The sequence below is a fragment of the Anomaloglossus baeobatrachus genome, chromosome 1 (genome assembly GCF_048569485.1).
Source record: "Anomaloglossus baeobatrachus isolate aAnoBae1 chromosome 1, aAnoBae1.hap1, whole genome shotgun sequence".
Lineage (NCBI taxonomy): Eukaryota > Metazoa > Chordata > Amphibia > Anura > Aromobatidae > Anomaloglossus > Anomaloglossus baeobatrachus.
This window is the reverse complement of record NC_134353.1, coordinates 798661290-798673994: the sequence shown is the minus strand read 5'-3', so window position 1 is coordinate 798673994 and position 12705 is coordinate 798661290. Positions and strand designations below refer to the sequence as shown.

The 12705-nt window shown below is 47.4% G+C and overlaps 1 protein-coding gene across 1 annotated transcript in view; it reads right to left on the bottom strand.

The window, feature by feature from the left end:
* The window catches only part of REEP5 (receptor accessory protein 5), a 37110-nt gene extending 32435 nt beyond the window's left edge, over positions 1-4675 (bottom strand). The window contains exon 1 of the mRNA XM_075341897.1: positions 4479-4675. Coding sequence (XP_075198012.1) covers positions 4479-4596 — 118 coding nt within the window. The 5' untranslated portion in view covers positions 4597-4675. The remainder of the gene's footprint in view (positions 1-4478) is intronic.
* Between the last annotated feature and the right edge of the window lie 8030 nt (positions 4676-12705).

Sequence of the window (12705 nt, the reverse complement as noted above, 5' to 3'; positions counted from 1 at the left end):
AATGCAAAACCACTAAACAGCCCGATACCGGAGGAAAAAAAAAAAAAATGTACACAAGATTAATTGCATCAATAGAATTCTGAGCAGTGAGAACCTTTCGCATTGTTTCTCTTTTTTGGTAGTAGAATATTTACTATTTCTGCTTTTAGTTTGCTCTTAGAAACAATTTACCAAGAATTCCTATGTCTTCAGTACACATATACATATTTATTTATTAGGCACATGTTCTATCCACAAAGTTTACAGGTATATCACGTATATGACCTATGTTAATTTGTACGAGGCTGTTTACTGCAGGGTGTAGTTTACAATCTAGGATATATGGGTGCGATGCCCTAGTAATGTGAGAAGGGCAATTATACCCTGCACGACCAGCTCAGGCACTAGCCGGCACATGGGTGTGTGAGACATTAACTAACCAAGAGTCTGAGACGTCCTCTGCCCCCTCGTCATTCTCATGGTTGGGCACAGTTGAGGTTTTGCCATGCCCATATTATTGGCGCTGATGTTACAATACAGTAGAGATAAGAAAATATTAGTAAAATTCTGTGTCTTAGTTTTCTCCGCTGAAATTTGTTACTCAAATCAGGCGCAGTGCCGGGTATAATGTCAGGTGAAAACAGGAGTTGTATATAATACAGGCGAATCGAGGAGAGCGGAAGTCATTTCTTTCCTCTACGTAGGAGGCCGGTACAAAGAAGGTTTAGACATTGAAGTCACAACGGCCTGGAGCGTAATCCCTCGGTCACACATGCGGATTTTGCTCAGTAAATTCTTGCCAAAACCACAAGTGGAACAGAAACACTGTAAAAATAACTATAAATGTAAAGAAATCATATTCTTCTTTGCTTTTTGGACCCAATTTGGCTTACAAATCCTGATGCAGAGCTATACACGTGTGAGATCAGCCAGTCTCACTGCAACGTGCCTGGGGCACCACAACCTCTGGAGGGAAGAAGGGGCTGACAATAGTCTCCACGAGGGTGCAACATGACCACAGATTTTAGGCAGGGAAAGTGTGAGTTTTTAAGAAATTACACAAGTCAGGGGAGACATCCACTGGTGATCACTAGGTTCCCAATTGTAAGGACGGCGCCCCTCTCCCAGCTGGAAGAAAAGGTTATCAGATGTAAAGGAGAACTCTGATGAGAGCGTTTATGGATAACTCTGGAGTCAGTATGAGATTTATTAAAATATCATGCAATAATTTGTCACAATGAATACAGGAGATTTTCCGCAAGGAAATTTAAAGTGGAAAAGGTGTGTAATGTCACTACATGAGAACGTATCCGGGGAGATACACAAGGCAGAATGTGGATAGGTATGGATGTTCGTCCGCAGCTCCACTGGGCCATGGACTGAACATCATAACTCTAGGCCACATTCATACCTCTGTTTGCATCAATAAAAAATGCCCTTTTTACGTGTGTATCATCATCCATTTTGCATCAGTGTTTTCTAATCCACTGAGGGGGGTGGAGTGTGAACCTTTTTTCCTCCATTGACACTTACTGACGGATCACTTAGAAACAGATAGAAATCTGATCTACAATAGATGTGTTCAGTTTGTCATCCATTCACTGTACTGTAGCAAAGGGCCCCCCAGCCTTGTGTACTGTAGCAAAGGGCCCCCCCAGCCTTGTGTACTGTAGAAAAGGGCCCCCCCAGCCTTGTGTACTGTAGCAAAGGGCCCCCCAGCCTTGTGTACTGTAGCAAAGGGCCCCCCAGCCTTGTGTACTGTAGCAAAGGGCCCCCCAGCCTTGTGTACTGTAGCAAAGGGCCCCCCAGCCTTGTGTACTGTAGCAAAGGGCCCCCCAGCCTTGTGTACTGTAGCAATGGGCCACCCAGCCTTGTGTACTGTAGCAAAGGGCCCCCCAGCCTTGTGTACTGTAGCAAAGGGCCCCCCAGCCTTGTGTACTGTAGCAATGGGCCCCCCAGCCTTGTGTACTGTAGCAATGGGCCCCCCAGCCTTGTGTACTGTAGCAAAGGGCCCCCCAGCCTTGTGTACTGTAGCAAAGGGCCACCCAGCCTTGTGTACTGTAGCAAAGGGCCCCCCAGCCTTGTGTACTGTAGCAAAGGGCCCCCCCAGCCTTGTGTACTGTAGCAAAGGGCCCCCCAGCCTTGTGTACTGTAGCAAAGGGCCCCCCAGCCTTGTGTACTGTAGCAATGGGCCCCCCAGCCTTGTGTACTGTAGCAATGGGCCCCCCAGCCTTGTGTACTGTAGCAATGGGCCCCCCCAGCCTTGTGTACTGTAGCAAAGGGCCCCCCCAGCCTTGTGTACTGTAGCAATGGGCCCCCCAGCCTTGTGTACTGTAGCAATGGGCCCCCCAGCCTTGTGTACTGTAGCAATGGGCCCCCCAGCCTTGTGTACTGTAGCAATGGGCCCCCCAGCCTTGTGTACTGTAGCAATGGGCCCCCCAGCCTTGTGTACTGTAGCAATGGGCCCCCCAGCCTTGTGTACTGTAGCAAAGGGCCCCCCAGCCTTGTGTACTGTAGCAATGGGCCTCCCTTCTTGTCCCCTATTATGTCGTTGTTTACACACACACACACACACACACACACACACACACGTTATTCTCACCTGTCCTCCGTTCCTTTGCTGTCCTTACCTTACCAGTCCGCAGGCTCATGGACACCGCCATGATCTCGTCCGATGCATGGAGCCGCTGCCGCAGGATGCCATCATGGCTTTACTGCAGTTAAATGCTTTGCGGCGCCGTAAACCATTTAACTGCAGTACAGCAATGAAGTCAGCTTGCAGCGGCGGCTCCGTGCATCGGACGGGTCACTGAGCGGGTCTGTGTCTTGCGGTCTGGAGCACGGCGGGAACAGAGGAGAACAGGTGAGAATGATTTTTTTTCTTTTCTTCGGCTCCTCTTGAGCGCTTACCTGCAGCCCTGCGCGTCCTCTCCTCTGCTGCTTCGGCGGCAGTGTGATGACGGCCGCTGTGTCGGTGCGGGGCTGAGCAGCTCCTCCGCCTCAGCCCTGACACCGGCCGCACTGTTCACATGTACGAGCGTCTGAATGATGCACGTACATTTGAATAGCGCGCGGTCTCCAGGCCTGTACACCGGATATGTACTGGCCTGGGACTTCCGCAGTGCAGGACCTACGGTGAGTCACATGACTGTCTGTGATGTCACCGCAGGTCCTTCTGCATCCGCAAAAACTGCAGCAATAGTAAAGAACTTGTGCCATCGCTGCAGTTTGTGATTGAAAGGCTGGGGTGCCCTCAGAGTGTAGGGGGGAGGGGCATCTGCCGCACATAACGCCAAACCTGAAAAAACGGCGGCCCTGTGGCGCTGTACACAGCTCTGCACTAATTAAAGGGACAGGGGCCCACTGAGGGCCCGAGGCCTACCGGTGGATTCCCCGATACCCCGGCGGCCCAGACCAACCCTGCCGGCATCCATTATACAACATGCCGGATGGCGCCGGATCCTGCGTGGTCCAGTTTTTTGCTGTTGTCAAAAAACGTTCCTTTCTGGCAGCCGGACAAAGAAACTTCGCTTGATCCGGCGGACGCTGCGTGCAACACAAGGCCATCCGGCACAATCTGATGCTAATACAAGTCAATGGGGAATAAAACGGATCCGATGCCGGATCAGTTTTATCCAAATTTCGCTGGATTGTGCCTGACGGCAAAAACCAGATGTGTGAAAGCAGCCTTAGAGGACATACCCCTGTGTGCTCCGGCTTCCGGTTCATCCATGGTTTGGGCAGCCGGAGTCAGATGACAGGTCCACTATATCGGTTACACCAAGAAATCACCTAGAACAGCCGCCCTGCACTGCTCACCCCAAACAAGACTGGGGAATGGATTTTTAAAAAGGTAAAAAAAAAGATTTTTTTTCGTTAAAATAATTTTTCAGCAGCGGCTAAATGACACCAAAGCGAATGTCTGTAGGAGCCGCCACACCTCGTACATCTCGCCATCGATAACGTGGGCTGAGAGGGGACGACACAGAGGCCCATCCATCACCTATCGGGAGCGCTGCCATATGGTAAAGGGGGGCCACATGGAGCGATCACACACCACATGGATACCTCCACCCTGGACACAGGCGGCAGGGACAGATCAGCCACAGCCGCCCATATACCACCCATCACTGGGCACAGGACAGACACCTGGACGACAAACACGACAGCGACATGTCAGATGGGACCGCGCGTCCCATCACCTGCAATCTCTGCCATTTTCTCACAATATCCCCATTGGCCTCACCCATAGTGACAGGAGCCCACCGTCTGCCAATCACCACTTGGGCTTTAAGCATTTGTGGCACAATGGCTGCTCCAGTGATAAGTCACAAATGTCTCATCAGGACCAATCACCGAACTGCGACATTTCCCCCAGTGACTCAGGAGCCCCGTATACAAAGGAGGTGACACCAGAGAGCAGCAGCGCTCCCCAGCAGGCTCTGCTCCCTGGCATCACTGCCTGTGTGGGGCACAGCTGCCAGCAGGGCAGGGCTCACCCAAGGCGATGTAGCGCCGGTTCACGCCGGTCTTGGCCTCGATCTTCTCCAGCAGGTCGGTGAACACATTCTTCTGGCTGAGAAACTTCTCGAAGCCGTCCTTCAGCGCTATAACCATGCTGTGTCCGGGCCGTGCGATGGCTGATGTGTGACACCCGCAGAAGAGCTCGGCCTGAAGATGGAGGAGGGCGGAGCTGAAGAGGAAGGGGGCGGAGCCGTCAGGCGGAGCTAAAACTGGAGGAGGGCGGAGCTAAAGATGGAGGAGGGCGGAGTTATTGATGGAGGAAGCGGAGCTCGGGCTGAAGATGGAAGAGGGCGGAGCCAGAGGGTAGAGCTGAAGATAAAGGAGGGCGGAGCTCAGTGTAGAGCTGGAGGCGGGCAGAGCCGTGGGGCGGAGTTCATTGCGGACAGCGCCTCTCGTCGTCAGCATTTAGGCCAAGTCTGGGAGACAGGAGCCGTCAGCTGGCAGCGCTCCCCACCCTGCCTGCCCCTCCCTGCCTGTCCTGCCCGCATGCCTGCTGTTCTGTCCGCTGCGCACACCATTCCATGCACTGCGGCCACACCCCGGGCTCACTACAGCAGCAGCGCAGCCATTGTGTGCGGGATGTGTGTGCGCGCACCATAATGGGCAGAGCGACCAATCAGGTGGTGGCTTACTTGGCTAAGGTTTAAAAACTGATAGAAAGGACATGATTGGTGGAAGGGTTAATGCCTGTTCAGGCGGAGGGGTATGTCACGTGACCGATCTGCAAGAGGCACCTGAAGCCCTTATCCTATGCTGTACACAGTGTACAGGACCAGTAACAGCTATGACATTCCAGAACACACACACACACACACACACACACACACACACACACTGTTTTTTTTTAACCATTGAAAGCAATGAGAGTGAAAAACCATTTTTGCTGCTTTTGTGGTGAATGACACAAACTTTATTTAAACTTGTGCTGTAGACAAATGATACATCAAAAACGCAACGTGTGAACACAGCCTTATGGATTTTTTCTTGAGATTTTAAGTTTTTATATTTCTATCTATGTAGTTGTTTTAACTTTTTTTTTTTTCCATCAAAATAGCCATGTGAGAGATTTGTGTTTTTGAAGAATGACATTAATTTCACCATATAATGCAATAAAAATGAGGGAAAAAAATTCAAATGGAGTGAAATGATAAACCCCCCCCAATTCTGTTATCCTTTGGGGTTTATTTTTGCGCAGTTTGTCTTGCGGCAGGTGATCTGCGGGTCAGTCCGATGAGGGTGATACCAGACTTAAAAGTTCTGTTATTTTAGAGGTTAAAAAAAATCAGAACTGTGTAAAAGTAAGTTTATGTCAGCATTTTCTGAGACATATACCTTTATTTTTCCTGCGGCGTTGTATAGGTTTTTATTGATCCCATTTTGGGGTACATACATCATTTTGATTCCTTTTTTTATAGGTTTTTTTAAGACCCTGCAGTGAACAAAATATTGCATGAGATAACTGGGGATCAGGGCTCCTAAACTGGCCCGCATACTAGGGAACCCTAGCTGTCCCTGATCCCAGAGATAAGGCTAAGGGCTCTTTTGCACTTGTGATTTTCTGGTGTGAGTGCGATTCGATAAAAAAATCGTATTGCACTCGCATCAGTGTTAATCAATGAGGCAGTTTCCTCTTTCCTTTTATTTCTCGACATGAATCGTGCTCTCGGTGTAATCGCAGCATGCTACGTTTCGCAGCGAGTCTCAGATCACCCCCCCATACAAGTCTATGGGAGTGTGTGAAACATCGCACTGCACTCGCAGTGCAATGTACGAAAAGACAGACAGTGGAGGAGATGGGAGAAGTGTTCCCTCCCTCTTCTCCACAGCTGTGATATGATCGCAAGATCGCATCACAGTCGCATGACCCTCGGCTGACCCCCACAGCAGAGGGTCATTAGCATATTGCTTCTGATGCTCTCACATCAGAACCCGTACACAAGTGGAAAAGAGTGATGATTATGTCTGGGCAGCCTTCCTTACCCTGCTCCTGAACAACCCTAATCTAATACCCTCTCCCCAGAGGAGGGCCAAGACAGGAGTGGTAGAGCCCACAGAAAAGGACAAACAGGGGAAACCAAAACTCAATCACACAGCACGCTCACACAGAGGTATTAGACAAGTAAGGTCTAAACCACACGGCGAGAAAAACAGTGCGAGTGGAGTGCGATAAAACATCGCATTCCACTCGGACCAATTCTAGCCTGTGTGTCAGCACCCATGAGCGATTATTTTCTCAGCCCTAATTGGACCGAGAAAACAATCCCAGCATCCTGCGATTGTAATGCGAGACTCTTTCTCTCGCACACATTCAAGTGAATGGGGCAAGAGAAAAATCGCACTGCACTTGCGGTACTCCGGTGTACCGCTAGTGCAGTGCGAGAATGGCAATAGCCAGCTACGCAGGAGAGAGGGAGAGAAATCCCTCCCTCCCCTCCTGAGTGCCGGCCCGCCCCCCGCAGCTGAGGTCTGCTCGCACGAACGGACCTCAGTTTCAAGGACACATGCATGACACTCGGCTCTGCTGTACTGCCAGCACGAGCCGAGTGTCATGCAAGTGGATCGCAGTAGTCCCCGTGTGGCCCCAACCTAATAAGGAGGAAAATAAAAGCAGGAGGAAATAACGAGACGACGAGAAAACGCCACAACAAGGCCACACACAAAGCAATACAATCACTAGCAGCACTGTGATACAACAGCACATGGACCAGTTTAGCTAAAGCTATAGTCAGCATGGGAGGACAGGCTCCTCCATCTAAAAAGGCGGGGAGTGACTGTGATAGTTCTCCCACAACATGTGATCCAAGAGGTTACCAGCAGGCTAGCAGAAATTAACTCCTGCTAGCCCAATCACTAATGAGAACACAGCTGGCCGACGCAGGAGCTTGTCTCTACAACTCAGAAGCACCAAAGGAGGCATAGTGAGGAGTGGCAGACTCTACAGCAGTGTTTCCCAAACTCCAGTCCTCATGGCCCCCAACAAGTCATGTTTTCAGGATTTCCTTACTATTGAACAGGTGATGGAATCATTATCAAGGCATCACCTGTGCAATACTAAGGAAATCCTGAAAACATGACCTGTTGGGGGTCGTGAGGACTGGAGTTTGGGAACCACTGCTCTACAGTGTCAACAGCGTCAGATGTCACCGTGAGACTCGGCAGGATCGCTCATCTCTTCTTCTGGCATCCCCACTGATCAAGTGATACCTACTCCAGATACAATTGTTATATGGAGCAGACAACAGCTTTGTACATTCAAGTGAAGAGCGGGAGATGAACTGTAATACTTGACAGGAGCCACTAAGCAATATTTGTGTGACGCCCTGGCCTATCAGGTCGCCACAGGGTATTGTGCAACCTGCCCTTCTGCACAGTATCCACTCCTCCTTGGTTATAGATCCTGGTCCTTTGATGTTGCTAACAGCTTAGTCAGTAAAAATCCTAGGAACACTTTACACCGAACCCACCAGACACACCATTGGGGGGCCTGAAGGGAATAGGGCTGCCCATATGGGGGGGTTGGTAGGGAAAAGTGAGAAAGTGACAGAGAAGTGAATCAGGAGCGAAAGGAGTAGGAGGTGGAAAGTGACTCTCTGAGAGGGAGAGGTCACCGGTGGAGCAGGGCTCCTGGAGTATACTAGGTGGCAGACGTTAGTCTGGGCCTGGTAGGAGCTGGAACCCCTGTCGCAGGGGATCGCATCAAGGGGCACGGACTGCCGAGGAGGGCATCCGGAGGCCTTGAGCCATCACCGAGCAGGGGCCAGGGCACTACGGGGTACGTGGACCCCAGGCCGGGAAGTAGCTTCACGCGTCCCGGTAATTTACCCGACGTGGGTGAAGACTTCAAGATTCATCCCCAACCCGCTCCAAAATCAAGGTACTAGTGCACCGATGGTATAGGACTTTCCCAAATACAGTCCACAGAAATCCTACGCGTGAACCCTGAGAGCAAGCTCACTCCGTTAGCCATACGGGTGAGTGGGACCCGAAAAGTTTTAAGCTTGAGGGTCCAACTAGTGAGACGGTGCCACGGAAAAGGCCACAGGCTAACAGCAACACCAAGGGCACGGATCCCAGCGTGCTCCCTCCAGGCTGCAGTGGTGCTCAGAACTCTGGTTTACAAGCTGTCGGTGTTATTATTCCTGGACTGAGTATGCTGAAAAGCCCCTTTTCCTCTACCCAACGGCACCCCAATCACCAACACCCAACGGGCCCCGGGGCACAAACCCCCTACCCACGGAGGGGTGAAACATCCTGCTGCTACCTCATCGCCATCGGGCTCCCCTAACAGCAGCGGTGATCTCCTACATTACCACAAACCGTGGGTGGCGTCACGAACTTTCTAATCCCCTATACATACCCCCCCTCTCTTCTTTTTTTAATTCGAGTGTCCACGCAGACCCCCGGGTCCGGAGACCCCTCGAGCCATTGCGGCTCCGGATCGGAGCGGCTTGGCCGCTGACACGGGGGCGGTACATTTGCAACTCCACACATTGCTTATATCTCATCACTGTCTGACCCCATTGAGCCTATATTGGCTCACGATTTAATCGGTGAATCTGTTTTCTATCATCTACATGTGCTGCTCTCATGTTTTTCACTGACTTGTTGCTAGTATAAACTTCAATCATTTTTTTTCTCTCTCACAAGGTCTCAGCCTCTGCATGAGTCCATGCACAGAAAGATGGATGTGAACATTGGAAAGTCTACACCGCTCTGTGCGTGTGCTTATGCAGGAGCTGTGCTTGCTGTAGGCTGAGCCAAGCGCTTCTAAATCAGTATGTTGAGTAATCATTGTAGCTCTCAGAACCTGGCCCCCCACCGATCTGCAGGGTGTTTTAGCACCACAACATACAGTATGATATAATAAGTATGTAGACATTAAAGGGAACCTGTCATGTCCCTAAACACTATTTCCCTGCAGATATAGTTAATCTGTAAGTTATTATTTATTATTATAGCGCCATTTATTCCATGGCGCTTTACAAGTGAAAGAGGGTATACGTACAACAATCATTAACAATACAAAACAGACTGGTATAGGAGGAGAGAGGACCCTGCCCGCGAGTTTCTGCTATTTCATGTATTCCCCTTACATAGTCACTGGTGTGCATACCTTATCTCCCCATAGTGATGTTTTTTTAGGTTTTTGCACCCAGTTTGGACTTAGAATGGTGTTCCAAACGTTATTCTTATTTGTTAGTATTTTTCGTTTGTGAACCCTCCCCAACCACACCTATTGCCAATCCATATCATACGCATAAATAGCCTGGGTCTCAGCTTCCCATACACGGTAAGTTTTTTAACTGCATGAGAGGACACACACAAGCTAGGGACCCCAACGTAGAGAAATACTTTGGCGTAGTGTTGGGGCTCTATTGCATTGATCAATTCAGTAGCTAAATTTCTCTTGATTCATATGTTTATGGCAGCAATGCAGATTCCATTTTTCACATTTTCACTCTTGCATATAGCTATTGGATTTTTCAAGTCAGTATTCACACAGCAGTTTCTGCTATTTCATGTATTCCCCTTATATAGTCACTAGTGTGCATACCTTATTTCCCTATAGTGATTTTTTTTAGGTTTTTGCACCCAGTTTGGACTTAGAATGGTGTTCCAAACGTTATTCCTATTTGTTAGTATTTTTTCGTTTGTAAACCCTCCCCAACCACACCTATTGCCAATCCATATCATATGCATAAATAGCCTGGGTCTCAGCTTCCCATACACGGTAAGTTTTTTAACTGCATGAGAGGACACACACAAGCTAGGGACCCCAACGTAGAGAAATACTTTGGCGTAGTGTTGGGGCTCTATTGCATTGATCAATTCAGTAGCTAAATTTCTCTTGATTCATATGTTCATGGCAGTAATGCAGATTCCATTTTTCACATATTCACTCTTGCATATAGCTATTGGATTTTTCAAGTCAGTATTCACACAGCAGTTTCTGCTATTTAATGTATTCCCCTTACATAGTCACTGGTGTGCATACCTTATCTCCCCATAGTGATGGTTTTTTAGGTTTTTGCACCCAGTTTGGACTTAGAATGGTGTTCCAAACGTTATTCCTATTTGTTGCTAGTATAAACTTCAATCATTTTTTTTCTCTCTCACAAGGTCTCAGCCTCTGCATGAGTCCATGCACAGAAAGATGGATGTGAACATTGGAAAGTCTACACCGCTCTGTGCGTGTGCTTATGCAGGAGCTGTGCTTGCTGTAGGCTGAGCCAAGCGCTTCTAAATCAGTATGTTGAGTAATCATTGTAGCTCTCAGAACCTGGCCCCCCACCGATCTGCAAGGTGTTTTAGCACCACAACATACAGTATAATATAATAAGTATGTAGACATTAAAGGGAACCTGTCATGTCCCTAAACACTTTTTCCCTGCAGATATAGTTAATCTGTAAGTTATTATTATTTATTATTATAGCGCCATTTATTCCATGGCGCTTTACAAGTGAAAGAGGGTATACGTACAACAATCATTAACAGTACAAAACAGACTGGTATAGGAGGAGAGAAGACCCTGCCCGCGAGGGCTCACAGTCTACAGGGAATGGGTGATGGTACAATAGGTGAGGACAGAGCTGGTTGCGCAGTGGTGTACTGGACTGAGGGTTATTGTAGGTTGTAGACTTGTTGGAAGAGATGGGTCTTGAGGTTCCTCTTGAAGCTTTCCACGGTAGGGGAGAGTCTGATATGCTGAGGTAGAGCGTCCCAGAGTATGGGGGAGGCACGGGAGAAATATTAAGTTAATAGCATTACAATGTTGTTTAGTCATATAATCACATGTCCAATAATCATCCATCAGAATGGATCCAAGCAGCAATCCCATGTTAAAAAATGGATCTTGCAAAAATCTATTTATTTCAAAAAGGACAAAAAAGTTGTGTTTGCATAACTTTTTTGTCCGTTTTGAAAAAAAGGATCCATTAACGGATTACTATTTACAGTGCCTTGCGAAAGTATTCAGCCCCGTTGAATTTTGCAACCTTTTCCCACATTTCAGGCTTCAAACATAAAGATAAAAATTTTAATGTTATGGTGAAGAATCAACAACAAGTGGGACACAATTATGAAGTTGAACGAAGTGTAATGCTTATTTTAAACATTTTAAAAAAATAAATAACAAAATTGGGACGTGCAATATTATTCGTCCCCTTTAAGTTATGTTTAAACTGTGTTTATTAAGCAATATCGTACAAAGGAATATCAGTACAATATGCATATACATTTTTCCATGAAATACAGAAAAGAAAAACAAACTTATTACATGAGAACCTTTCTGTATAATTGTGCTTGATTAGCAACTTATTCTTTACCTTTTCAGTAATACCCAAGGTACTAAAAGACCTTAAATAAGTATTGGCACCAGAGGTAAACAACTTATCCTCTATTGTTTCAGTAATGTCCAAGGTATCTAAAAAACCTTGACTACAAATAAAATAAAATAATAGACTAGAGAAAAGAGGAAAAGGGTCTGATTGAAGAAATGAACATAGATAAAGAAAAAGTGAAGAAGATCAGGGAGGGAAGAATGAAAAAAGAAGAGGGAAAGATGAAAAAAAGAGAGAAAAAGGAAAAAAAAGGGGGGGAGGGGAAGGGGAATAAAGTCTCCTCTTCCACTCACACGTCCCCTTTAAGTTAATACTTTGTAGCGCCACCTTTTGCTGCGATTACAGCTGCAAGTCGCTTGGAATATATTTTGCACATCGAGAGACTGAAATTCTTGCCCATTATTCCTTTGCAAACAGGTCGTGTTCTGCCTTCTTTCTCGTAACGCTGTGAATCTCCGGCATACAGCTAAACCCTCGTTCACATTTCAAATAAACAGACTGAATTCAGTAGCCTTGATTTATTGGCTGGTAACGTGTACTTGATTGCAGTATACGTGGAATATACAGTGAATATAGGAATATCCAATATACAGTTGAATACGGTATATCCAAGATGCAGTTGAATACGGTATACGGAATATGGAATACGGGTACAAACTATAACAAGAAAATGATTACAGTCAGTACAGTGTTAATACAGAGTTAACATAGCATAACAGTACATGAGATACAGTTCTTATGAGAATGTAGGTGAAAGGTCACTGCATCTGCAATACATAGAAAATCTTATCTATACAAACAAGGCAAGGACTAAGATGTAGGATTACAATGTACAATTCATTTACTACAGCCTTCCATCTA